General features: G+C 42.1%; 1 protein-coding gene across 1 annotated transcript; it reads right to left on the minus strand.

Moving 5' to 3' along the window:
• Positions 1-229: 229 nt before the first annotated feature.
• On the minus strand, positions 230-7,595 carry LOC120027901 (probable G-protein coupled receptor 141). Its single transcript, XM_038972995.1, has 2 exons — positions 7,228-7,595; positions 230-907 (listed from the first exon to the last, which is right to left on the minus strand). The coding sequence occupies exons 1-2, from the start codon at positions 7,593-7,595 to the stop codon at positions 379-381; spliced, it is 897 nt and encodes a 298-aa protein (XP_038828923.1). The 3' UTR covers positions 230-378.
• Between the last annotated feature and the right edge of the window lie 6,530 nt (positions 7,596-14,125).

Below are 14,125 nucleotides of genomic sequence, written 5' to 3' on the forward strand. Positions count from 1 at the left end.
GTGTGTGTGGTGTCAGCATTGCCAATTCTGTCGAGACGGGGGAAAGAGTGAAGAGGAGGTAATGTTTCACAAAATAATAGTAGAACAGTAACATTTTAGCAATGTATTTATTTATTACAATATTTAGACCATATGTAGCCAGATCTCGCCCTTACAAATACTTTTAGCAAACATTGAAATCGACATATAGAGAGAAACATCATTGGCACAAGTTATTTTAAATTCCAATATGATAATAAATAAATTATAGTGAAGTCTATAGTAGACATAGACTATCTTGTGTAGCTATATGAATACGCAGCAGATGGCGCTAAAGTACTGTTTAAAAGGGAAACACTCTTACAGCAAGTTTTGGGTCTGAGTTTGTGTGAGAAGAGGTCACACAGTCCGTGCTCTGTTACGCATATAGCAGTGTCCCCTCCGTAGGAAGGTAAGCATGTCGAAACAGCTGAGGGCCGTGAGACTGAGGAATACCTCGTTAGTGTTCTGCAGGTACAGGTGTCCCAGGTAGTACATCCTGAACACGTGATAGGGGACAAAACACACCAGCAGCACCAAAGCAAAACACAGGCTCTTCAGCTGAGCCCAGAACTCCTGGTGAGACATGCAGTCTCGCCCATACTTCCTGATCAGAAGGACCATGACATGACACTGCAGTGCTGTCAGCACACAGGCCACAATGATGATCACAGAGCTCATGATGTAGTTCAGCACCCTGACACCAATGAGTCCTTCCAGGTGCTTGCCGAACTGGAAACAGTGGGAGTCATTGGTGGACATTTTGTTTGTCTTGTTGTTGGTGGTGTTATCTTGGAAGTCTGTGCCGTATTTGAAAAAAAATATGGGGGGAATGACCGCAAACATCACCAACCACACTGCCACGCTGGCGCCAAAAGCATGCAACTTCCTGGAGAAGAGAGGAGACCCTTAGTGATTTTGTGAGAAACAGATATTTGCCTTTCCCATCCCCCATGCCATGACACACATTGAGAGACACCTCTCTACCTCTACAACACAGTTAACTACCATTATAAACTGGGTGGTTCAAGCCCTGAATGCTGATTGGCTGACAGATGACAAAGCATTTATTTTTACTGCTCTAATTACATTGGTAAACAGTTTATAATAGCAATAAGGCATCTCAGGGGTTTGTGGTATATGGCCAATATACAATATAATATTTGTGCTATATGGCCTGTGGAACACACTGTTAATACCTGTAGAACACGCTTAATTACCTGTAGACCACGGTCAAGTTAACTACCTGTAGACCACGGTTACGTTAACTATCTGTAGACCACGGTTAATTACCTGTAGACCACGGTTAAGTACCTGTAGACCACGGTTAAGTTAACTACCTGTAGACCACGGTTAATTACCTGTAGACCACGGTTAAGTTAACTACCTGTAGACCACGGTTAAGTTAACTACCTGTAGACCACGCTTAATTACCTGTAGACCACGGTCAAGTTAACTACCTGTAGACCACGGTTACGTTAACTACCTGTAGACCACGGTTAATTACCTGTAGACCACGGTTAAGTACCTGTAGACCACGGTTAAGTTAACTACCTGTAGACCACGGTTACGTTAACTACCTGTAGACCACGGTTAAGTTAACTACCTGTAGACCACGGTTAAGTTAACTACCTGTAGACCACGGTTACGTTAACTACCTGTAGACCACGGTTAAGTTAACTACCTGTAGACCACGGTTAAGTTAACTACCTGTAGACCACGGTTAAGTTAACTACCTGTAGACCACGGTTAAGTTAACTACCTGTAGACCACGGTTAAGTTAACTACCTGTAGACCACGGTTAATTACCTGTAGACCACGGTTAATTACCTGTAGACCACGGTTAATTACCTGTAGACCACGGTTAATTACCTGTAGACCACGATTAAGTTAACTACCTGTAGACCACGGTTACGTTAACTACCTGTAGACCACGGTTACGTTAACTACCTGTAGACCACGGTTAAGTTAACTACCTGTAGACCACGGTTAATTACCTGTAGACCACGGTTACGTTAACTACCTGTAGACCACGGTTACGTTAACTACCTGTAGACCACGGTTAATTACCTGTAGACCACGGTTACGTTAACTACCTGTAGACCACGGTTACGTTAATTACCTGTAGACCACGGTTAATTACCTGTAGACCACGGTTAATTACCTGTAGACCACGGTTACGTTAATTACCTGTAGACCACGGTTACGTTAATTACCTGTAGACCACGGTTAATTACCTGTAGACCACGGTTACGTTAACTACCTGTAGACCACGGTTAATTACCTGTAGACCACGCTTAATTACCTGTAGACCACGGTTACGTTAACTACCTGTAGACCACGGTTAATTACCTGTAGACCACGGTTAATTACCTGTAGACCACGGTTAATTACCTGTAGACCACGGTTACGTTAACTACCTGTAGACCACGGTTAATTACCTGTAGACCACGGTTAATTACCTGTAGACCACGGTTAATTACCTGTAGACCATGGTTAAGTTAACTACCTGTAGACCACGGTTAAGTTAACTACCTGTAGACCACGGTTAAGTTAACTACCTGTAGACCACGGTTAAGTTAACTACCTGTAGACCACGGTTAATTACCTGTAGACCACGGTTAATTACCTGTAGACCACGGTTAATTACCTGTAGACCACGGTTAATTACCTGTAGACCACGATTAAGTTAACTACCTGTAGACCACGGTTACGTTAACTACCTGTAGACCACGGTTACGTTAACTACCTGTAGACCACGGTTAAGTTAACTACCTGTAGACCACGCTTAATTACCTGTAGACCACGGTCAAGTTAACTACCTGTAGACCACGGTTACGTTAACTACCTGTAGACCACGGTTAATTACCTGTAGACCACGGTTAATTACCTGTAGACCACGGTTAAGTTAACTACCTGTAGACCACGGTTACGTTAACTACCTGTAGACCACGGTTACGTTAACTACCTGTAGACCACGGTTAAGTTAACTACCTGTAGACCACGGTTAAGTTAACTACCTGTAGAACACAGTTAAGTTAACTACCTGTAGAACACAGTTAAGTTAACTACCTGTAGACCACGGTTAATTACCTGTAGACCACGGTTAATTACCTGTAGACCACGGTTAATTACCTGTAGACCACGGTTAATTACCTGTAGACCACGGTTAATTACCTGTAGACCACGGTTAATTACCTGTAGACCACGGTTAATTACCTGTAGACCACGGTTAATTACCTGTAGACCACGGTTAATTACCTGTAGACCACGGTTAATTACCTGTAGACCACGGTTAATTACCTGTAGACCACGGTTAATTACCTGTAGACCACGGTTAAGTTAACTACCTGTAGACCACGTTTAAGTTAACTACCTGTAGACCACGGTTACGTTAACTACCTGTAGACCACGGTTACGTTAACTACCTGTAGACCACGGTTACGTTAACTACCTGTAGACCACGGTTAAGTTAACTACCTGTAGACCACGGTTAAGTTAACTACCTGTAGACCACGGTTAAGTTAACTACCTGTAGACCACGGTTAAGTTAACTACCTGTAGACCACGGTTACGTTAACTACCTGTAGACCACAGTTACGTTAACTACCTGTAGACCACAGTTACGTTAACTACCTGTAGACCACAGTTACGTTAACTACCTGTAGACCACGGTTAATTACCTGTAGACCACGGTTAATTACCTGTAGACCACGGTTAATTACCTGTAGACCACGGTTAAGTTAACTACCTGTAGACCACGTTTAAGTTAACTACCTGTAGACCACGGTTACGTTAACTACCTGTAGACCACGGTTACGTTAACTACCTGTAGACCACGGTTACGTTAACTACCTGTAGACCACGGTTAAGTTAACTACCTGTAGACCACGGTTAAGTTAACTACCTGTAGACCACGGTTACGTTAACTACCTGTAGACCACGGTTACGTTAACTACCTGTAGACCACGGTTACGTTAACTACCTGTAGACCACAGTTACGTTAACTACCTGTAGACCACGGTTAATTACCTGTAGACCACGGTTACGTTAATTACCTGTAGACCACGGTTAATTACCTGTAGACCACGGTTACGTTAACTACCTGTAGACCACGGTTAATTACCTGTAGACCACGCTTAATTACCTGTAGACCACGGTTACGTTAACTACCTGTAGACCACGGTTACGTTAACTACCTGTAGACCACGGTTAATTACCTGTAGACCACGGTTACGTTAACTACCTGTAGACCACGGTTAATTACCTGTAGACCACGGTTAATTACCTGTAGACCACGGTTACGTTAACTACCTGTAGACCACGGTTAATTACCTGTAGACCACGGTTAATTACCTGTAGACCACGGTTAACTACCTGTAGACCATGGTTAAGTTAACTACCTGTAGACCATGGTTAAGTTAACTACCTGTAGACCACGGTTAATTACCTGTAGACCACGGTTAATTACCTGTAGACCACGGTTAACTACCTGTAGACCACGGTTAACTACCTGTAGACCACGGTTAACTACCTGTAGACCACGGTTAACTACCTGTAGACCACGGTTAACTACCTGTAGACCACGGTTAACTACCTGTAGACCACGGTTAAGTTAACTACCTGTAGACCACGGTTAAGTTAACTACCTGTATACCACGGTTAAGTTAACTACCTGTAGACCACGGTTAAGTTAACTACCTGTAGACCACGGTTAAGTTAACTACCTGTATACCACGGTTAAGTTAACTACCTGTAGACCACGGTTAAGTTAACTACCTGTAGACCACGGTTAAGTTAACTACCTGTAGACCACGGTTAAGTTAACTACCTGTAGACCACGGTTAAGTTAACTACCTGTAGACCACGGTTACGTTAACTACCTGTAGACCACGGTTAATTACCTGTAGACCACGGTTAACTACCTGTAGACCACGGTTAATTACCTGTAGACCACGGTTAATTACCTGTAGACCACGGTTAACTACCTGTAGACCACGGTTAACTACCTGTTGACCACGGTTAAGTTAACTACCTGTAGAACACGGTTAAGTTAACTACCTGTAGACCACGGTTAAGTTAACTACCTGTAGACCACGGTTAAGTTAACTACCTGTAGACCACAGTTAGGTTAACTACCTGTAGAACACAGAGGGTTAACTACCTGTAGAACACAGAGGGTTAACTACCTGTAGAACACGGAGGGTTAACTACCTCTAGAACACGGAGGGTTAACTACCTCTAGAACACGGAGGGTTAACTACCTGTAGAACACAGAGGGTTAACTACCTGTAGAACACGGAGGGTTAACTACCTGTAGATCACAGAGGGTTAACTACCTGTAGAACACAGAGGGTTAACTACCTGTAGAACACGGAGGGTTAACTACCTGTAGAACACGGAGGGTTAACTACCTGTAGAACACAGAGGGTTAACTACCTGTAGAACACAGAGGGTTAACTACCTGTAGAACACGGAGGGTTAACTACCTGTAGAACACGGAGGGTTAACTACCTGTAGAACACGGAGGGTTAACTACCTGTAGAACACGGAGGGTTAACTACCTGTAGAACACGGAGGGTTAACTACCTGTAGAACACGGAGGGTTAACTACCTGTAGATCACGGAGGGTTAACTACCTGTAGATCACGGAGGGTTAACTACCTGTAGAACACAGAGGGTTAACTACCTGTACAATGAGGTTGACTACCTGTAGAACACGGAGGGTTAACTACCTGTTGACCACGGTTAAGTTAACTACCTGTAGAACACGGTTAAGTTAACTACCTGTAGACCACGGTTAAGTTAACTACCTGTAGACCACGGTTAAGTTAACCTAACTGTGGTCTACAGGTAGTTAACTACCTGTAGAACACAGTTAAGTTAACTACCTGTTGAACACGGTTAAGTTAACTACCTGTAGACCACGGTTAAGTTAACTACCTGTAGACCACGGTTAACTACCTGTAGAACACGGTTAATTACCTGTAGACCACGGTTAAGTTAACTACCTGTAGAACACACACTGTTAACTACCTGTAGACCACGGTTAACTACCTGTAGAACACAGTTAAGTTAACTACCTGTAGAACATGATTAACTAGCTGTCGACCACAGTTAAGTTAACTTAACCGTGTTCTAGAGGTAGTTAACTACCTATAGAACACGGAGGGTTAACTACCTATAGAACACGGAGGGTTAACTACCTCTAGAACACGGAGGGTTAACTACCTCTAGAACACGGAGGGTTAACTACCTGTAGAACACAGAGGGTTAACTACCTGTAGAACACGGAGGGTTAACTACCTGTAGATCACAGAGGGTTAACTACCTGTAGAACACAGAGGGTTAACTACCTGTAGAACACAGAGGGTTAACTACCTGTAGAACACGGAGGGTTAACTACCTGTAGAACACGGAGGGTTAACTACCTGTAGAACACGGAGGGTTAACTACCTGTAGAACACGGAGGGTTAACTACCTGTAGAACACGGAGGGTTAACTACCTGTAGAACACGGAGGGTTAACTACCTGTAGAACACGGAGGGTTAACTACCTGTAGAACACGGAGGGTTAACTACCTGTAGATCACGGAGGGTTAACTACCTGTAGATCACGGAGGGTTAACTACCTGTAGAACACAGAGGGTTAACTACCTGTACAATGAGGTTGACTACCTGTAGAACACGGAGGGTTAACTACCTGTAGAACACGGAGGGTTAACTACCTGTAGAACACGGAGGGTTAACTACCTGTAGATCACGGAGGGTTAACTACCTGTAGATCACGGAGGGTTAACTACCTGTAGATCACGGAGGGTTAACTACCTGTAGATCACAGAGGGTTAACTACCTGTAGAACACAGAGGGTTAACTACCTGTACAATGAGGTTGACTACCTGTAGAACACGGTTAACTACCTGTAGATCACGGAGGGTTAACTACCTGTAGATCACGGAGGGTTAACTACCTGTAGAACACAGAGGGTTAACTACCTGTAGAACACGGAGGGTTAACTACCTGTAGATCACGGAGGGTTAACTACCTGTAGATCACGGAGGGTTAACTACCTGTAGAACACAGAGGGTTAACTACCTGTACAATGAGGTTGACTACCTGTAGAACACGGTTAACTACCTGTAGAACACAGTTAAATGAACTACCTGTAGGACACAGTTAACTATTTGTAGAACGTAGTTAACTTCACTACCTGTAGAACTCGTAGCGATCCTTCTTGCTATGGAACCCCAGCAGTCGTATGACGAGGATAACCACGTAGAAAACAAAAGCCATGTACATGTGTACGTGGATCATGGCACTGACCACCTTACACAGCATCTTCCCCAACCCCCAGTAACCAGCAGCATAGTAGTAGATCCTGAAGGGTACGGTGAGTAGGAACAGGAAGTGGGCCAGGGTGAGGTTGAGCATAGCGATGGTGATGACTGATCGCATGTTGGATTGGAGGAAGTGGATCATCAGGGCCAACCCGATGATCCCAATGACCAGGACCAGGCTATAGATGGACACCAGGGTAAGACGACTGAGGACGGACAGGGGTTCCAGCTCATCGGACATGGTAGAGTTAGAGGAAACCTGAGACACCAACTTCGCTGGGGAGAGAAGAGAGAGAGCAGAATGCAGTAAAGCAGACACTCTTATCAATTCAAATTAGGAGGGTAAACAACCAACCACACAATATCATTATTGTAGGTATTGACATTATATATCAGTGTTGTGTTTAGAGGTCGACCGATTATGATTTTTCAACGCCGATACCGATTATTGGAAGACCAAAAAAAGCCGATACCAATTAATAGGCAGATTTTTTTTTGTTGTTGTTGTAATAATGACAATTACAACAATACTGAATGAACACTTATTTGAACTTAATATAATACATCAATAAAATCAATTTAGCCTCAAATAAATAATGAAACATGTTCAATTTGGTTTAAATAATGCAAAAACAAAGTGTCGGAGAAGAAAGTAAAAGTGCAATATGTGCCATGTAAAAAAGCTAACGTTTAAGTTCCTTGCTCAGAACATGAGAACATATGAAAGCTGGTGGTTCCTTTTAACATGAGTCTTCAATATTCCCAGGTAAGAAGTTTTGGGTTGCAGTTAATATAGGAATTATAGGACTATTTCTCTCTATACCATTTGTATTTCATATACCTTTGACTATTGGATGTTCTTATAGGCACTTTAGTATTGCCAGTGTAACAGTATACCTTCCGTCCCTCTCCTTGCCCCTACCTGGGCTCGAACCAGGGACACATCGACAACCGCCACCCTCAAAGCATCGTTATCCATCGCTCCACAAAAACCGCGGCCCTTGCATAGCAAGGGGAACAACTACTCCAAGTCTCAGAGAGAGTGACGTCACCGATTGAAACGCTATTAGCGCGCACCCCGCTAACTAGCTAGCCATTTCACATCGGTTACACCAGCCTAATCTCGGGAGTTGATATTCTTGAAGTCATAAACAGCTCAATGCTTGAAGCATTGTGAAGAGCTGCTGGCAAAACGCAGTGCTGTTTGAATGAATGTGTACGAGCCGGCTGCTGACTCTGCGTGCAATAAACGCAAGAGAAGTGACACAATTTCACCTGGTTAATATTGCCTGCTAACCTGGATTTCTTTTAGCTAAATATGCAGGTTTCAAAATATATACTTCTGTGTATTGATTTTAAGAAAGGCATTGATGTTTATGGCTAGGTACAGTCGTGCAACGATTGTGCTTTTTTCGCAAATGCGCTTTTGTTAAATCATCCCCCGTTTGGCGAAGTTGGCTGTCTTTGTTAGGAAGAAATAGTCTTCACACAGTTCGCAATGAGCCAGGTGGCCCAAACTGCTGCATATACCCTGACTCTGTTGCAAGAGAAGTGACACAATTTCCCTAGTTAAAAGAAATTAGCAGGCAATATTAACTAAATATGCAGGTTTAAAAATATATACTTGTGTATTGATTTTAAGAAAGGCATTGATGTTTATGGTTAGGTACACGTTGGAGCAACGACAGTCCATTTTCGCGAATGCGCACCGCATCGATTATATGCAACAAAGGACACGCTAGATAAACTAGTAATATCATCAACCATGTGTAGTTAACTAGTGATTATGATTGATTGATTGATTGTTTTTTATAAGATAAGTTTAATGCTAGCTAGCTACTTACCTTGGCTTCTTATTGCATTCGCGTAACAGGCAGGCTCCTCGTGGAGTGCAATATAAGGCAGGTGGTTAGAGCGTTGGACTAGTTAACCGTAAGGTTAGAAGATTGAATCCCCGAGCTGACAAGGTATAAATCGGTCGTTCTGCCCCTGAACAAGGCAGTTAACCCACCGTTCCTAGGCCGTCATTGAAATTAAGAATGTGTTCTTAACTAACTTGCCTAGTTAAATAAAGGTGTAAAAAATAAAATAAAAAATTTGGCCAAATCGGTGTCCAAAAATACCTATTTCCGATTGTTATGAAAACTTGAAATCGGCCCTAATTAATCGGCCATTCCCATTAATCGGTCGACCTCTAGTTGTGTTCATGACCACCTAAAGCAAGACCGATTCAAGACCAAGACCCGAGAAAATCAAGTCAGAGTCAAGACCGAGACTGGGAGGGGGACAATGAGTCCGAGACCAAGGCAAGACTGAGACCAGAAAAATTCAAGACCATGATTATAATTTTGTCAAATCATCATCATAATAAGAGTTCAAAATGTCCAGTATTTCTGTGTTCATGTTTCAGAACAACATATGGATTCTTTACACATTCAGCATAGTGAAAATATGTATGCTGAGGGAAAATAGAGTCATTCTACAAATTATTACTAACCCAAACACAGTGGGGAACAATGGGCCTTCTACACCTTCTGAGAAGATTTCTAAAATAATGATTATTATAATTATATTATTTTCAATGATGTTCTGATTTAACTCTCTTCCGTTTGTGTTGGAAAGGGTTAATGCTGACGAGAAAAAAAAATCTGGATTTTTGTTTGCTGGTCTCAGGGGAGATAAATTTAGCTTCCTACGTCAGCTATTGGCTAGGCCATCAGAAGCTACTGTAGATAAAGCCATCTGCCATTCAACTGTATTAGGGCAACATAATGGGTTTGACCGTTTTTACAAAAACATTTGGAATCTTCTGCCTTCTTGAAGGCCAACCTGCCACTGGGCAAAAGCGAGCAATAGTTTCCCCACGGTCTAGCTAGATAACTTTTGTTGTCGGCTAGTTTGCAGTTGCTGCAGCAGGTGTTATCAAAGAGGATGTTGTTGCTAATTTGTTAGCTTTCTCCTTTTCAAGAATAACTTTCAACAAGAAATTCTTAGAAAGTAAAATTTCAAATGATCATAATTTGGTTAGTGGAACTGTGTTTTTTATTGCAGCGCGCGTGCTGTTAGCCATCTCTTTCAAAATAACTTGTGTGTGAAACATTGTTTCATTTAAAGTGGAAATGACAGCTTTTTAGCAACATGAAATCTTATTCAAATCTGTTCATATACACTCCCTGGAAGAATATGATACTTTTAAAACATTTTTTTGACAAGCGACCACTTAGATATAGTCATTTTCAGATTTTCATAAATTCTTAGAATGTTTGGGAATTACGTATACTAAGGCATTTGTGAAAATTCTACAGCAATATAGAGTGGGAAGCGGCCGTGCGTTTGGACAATTAATAAACACTGAATAAAACCGAATAAAAACATCTTTCTTGTCCAGGACCGGAGTCTACACAAACCGTGTGCTGTAGCCAATCAGAGCTACAGTAGACCTTTATACAAATAAGCCATTTTCCACACAGGCCCGCCATCATTCACTTTGAACTGGACTGTGTGTTTACAGTCAGTTACAACAGCGCGACTTTAGATCCTTAGAACGCATTCGCCAAAAGCCGCAAAATACACCTGAATGGATTTCTGCAAATATGTTACTTTACATTTGGGAACTTTACAGTTCTATAGATTAAACAACCATGAAAAGGTGTGCTCTCTCTCCCTCAGTTATGCACATCAACGACAACAAGATCAACAACTAGTGCTAGCCAGAGCAAGATGAGCTAAAATCTAATGAAGGACCATTAGATAAACCCTCTCAAACTTTTTCAGCTAGTTGGCCGTCAAAATTGCACTGATAAACGATGTGGAATTGTAGCCTCCTCGTCCTTCTGCAGCTTGCCTGCCAATGCATTCTTGTCCCAACCAAGCACCCAAGCTAACTGGCTAAAGTTGTCTAGCTTGCTAGCCAACTACTTCCAGACACAAATGAGAGAACACCTTACTCTGACCGTTTTACTCGCCGTAGCAGAGCATGTTATCTAGTGTTCGTGACTAACTATTACATTTTTTTGCCTACGTTTACTGACACCGGTCATATTCAGCGGGTGTTGCACATTTGTAAATTCATCAGTTATTCTGCTCTCTGGCACACTCAGACGAGAGTGCTCTGAAATCAGAGTAGATAGCCAGAGTGAATTTGCGAACGCAAGAGATATGCTAACTGGATAACAATCGTTCAAGTTCTTGCTAGCTAACCAAATGACACCTGCATCTAAAGCTGTGTATAGCCACCGAAAAACTATATGAGGGGGAAAAATCAGTCACTCACCCACTCCTCCAATGGCATGACATGACATCCTCCTAGTGTAACGGATGTGAAATGGCTAGCTAGTTAGCGGGTACGCGCTAATAGCGTTTCAATCGGTTACGTCACTTGCTCTGAGACTTGAAGTAGGGTTTCCCCTTGCTCTCTGTGTTTTTAGCTTGAGAACAGAGAGCTACATAAATAGATGTGCTAGCCTATTAGCTACGTTATGACTGACTTGTGATCATTGTCCTTGCTAGTTTGATTGTATTGACATTCCCAGCCTTAGTTACATTCATCTGTTTTTGTCCAGAATATTGAATCATTGAAACTGAAACAGTGCATCCCGAATGGAGGCAGCAAACAATGTACCAGGTCAGCTGTGATTTACAACCTGATAGAAATATTTGTTGGAGTACCAAGAAATGTATTGGTGAATTATATGAATCATGTATTGAACTGCATCCATCTATTCTGCCAACAATGACTTAGTGTACGTCATGGAATGTTGACTCAAATATAACCTATTTTTAAAACCTTTTATAAAGTTGGTTTTGTAGGATAAACTGGGAATTTTATATTTTTGACTGATATTATGATTCTGTTTGTTTCATATCTGCAAAGTAGTTAAAATGCTGTCAGTTCCACTTTAAACTTTATGTCACTGGTTACTTTGTACTAAATGTGAAATGTTTTTTGCAATGGGAAGTGGTAGCTGCACATTTCGATTGGGAAATGCTTAATGGTTGTGTTTTTGTATTTTTATGATTGAAACCTACTGGCTTATTATGTCAGAGTTTATGGACTGCTTATCCTTTAACACCATGCTGTGTGTGACTGCTGTCTTTCCATCGGCCCTATGTAGTGATGCCTGGAGAAGGTGGTATAGTCTAATTTTGTCAAAAAGTTCCCAAACTGCCCACCCAGCAAAGGAAAGGTACCCTGTGTGGAAAAATCTCATGTTTTGTATATTTCTTTGTGAGTTTTCCGATACATTTTTCAGATTTTCACTCTCAAAATGACACTTTGTTATAGAGAAAATACACAAATTTGATGGTCTAAGTCCACAACAATGCTTAAACCACATCAATCTGATTGGGTGGGCCTGTCAGGATGTGTCCACCCAGGCCCCGTGATACAAACAGGCATGATGACAATTGCACATCACAAATAGCCTACTAACCAACACTTCGGACTAAACTTTTCAATACCTGGTTTACACACCCATTGTTGCCTTAGTTACCATTTACTGGTAGATATCATACGTTGAAACGTCTTTCCTACCCACCGGGCTACCGATGTCATTCTTCTGTGAGCTGCTCCATGGCAAAACCAGCTGAGAGCTGCACACAGTTGCTGTCTGCAGATGATATTCTGCTGTAACTAGGCTATGTGTGCAGCGCACATGCATGTGAATATATTTCACAGGCTTTGCGATTGTGTTGGCTACTTTGTGCATGATTTATCTATTGTACTACGTAATTGATAAGTCGTATACCTCCACTACACTACTTTGATACGCACCAGTAGGGATTAAGAAGTCAGTATATGCAATGGCCACTGAAAGAAAATGGGTATACCTGCGTATACCCTCCACTACACCACTGGCCCTTTGTGTTTTACAAAAAGTGCATTCTCCTACATGAGTGCGCTGGTATTATGGTTGCTGTCCTTTCAGAATCACGAACCTGTCACACACTAAAGGCCTTATGGGTTCGCCACTGCGCAAACATGTCTATAATAGATATAAAGACTGTTAAGATATTCATGTTTCAAGAAGGGTGTATATATTTGGCCTGGTGAAGCGGTTTTATGTGCTGACTGAAAGGAAGCTGATAATTATGAGTTTTTACTCTGCTGGTTTTGGCTGGTCTCGGGAAGAAATTACCAGTCCTCACTGTCCAAGACTGAGTACAAATGTATCCAACACTGAGACACTCAATAGGTGGTCTCGGGTACTACAGCACTGCATTATATACATACTGTCGTCACAGAGGGCACATATTGTAATACAGTGACTGATTGTACCTGTCCATATCTACTGGTAGTGACAAAATAATGAAAATTCATCTATTAGGAAAACAACCAATGCGCAACACAATCCTCCTCACAACCTTAAAATCTATCAAGTAAGTCTCATGTCATTACAGAAGTCTTACGTTCTGGAAAATGACAATAGAATATATAGCAATATCAAATAATTCTTTAGACCTACCTTCTGATGGAGCAGGTAAAAACTTCAGGACGTGTTTGTGAGTGCCAGGGCATACAGTATGTGTGTGAGAGAGTGTGACCACTGCACTTTTACCAGAGCTGCTTTACCAACCCCTTTTCTTTGTAAAAACGTACAGTGCGTTTGACAGGTCCTTTTTACCTACTGTCTGCAGAGTCAGAGGCACACACAACACCACATTCACGAGAAGGGATTACACATATGGCAGCACAGCCACAGAGCTGTCAACTTCCTCTGACCGGCTCTATGCACCCACACTGACAGAGAGAGAGAGAAAACTTCCTGTCTT

This window comes from Salvelinus namaycush, chromosome 33 (assembly GCF_016432855.1).
Source record: "Salvelinus namaycush isolate Seneca chromosome 33, SaNama_1.0, whole genome shotgun sequence".
Lineage (NCBI taxonomy): Eukaryota > Metazoa > Chordata > Actinopteri > Salmoniformes > Salmonidae > Salvelinus > Salvelinus namaycush.

What these genes read in the sequence shown, in the direction of transcription:
- LOC120027901 (XM_038972995.1), bottom strand. Translation starts at nt 7,595, where the DNA reads ATGTCCGATGAGCTGGAACCCCTGTCCGTCCTCAGTCGTCTTACCCTG. An exon ending in GATCGCTACGAGTTCTACAG is followed by an intron (nt 908 to 7,227) that starts GTAGTGAAGTTA and finishes TCTCTTCTCCAG; the next exon opens with GAAGTTGCATGCTTTTGGCG.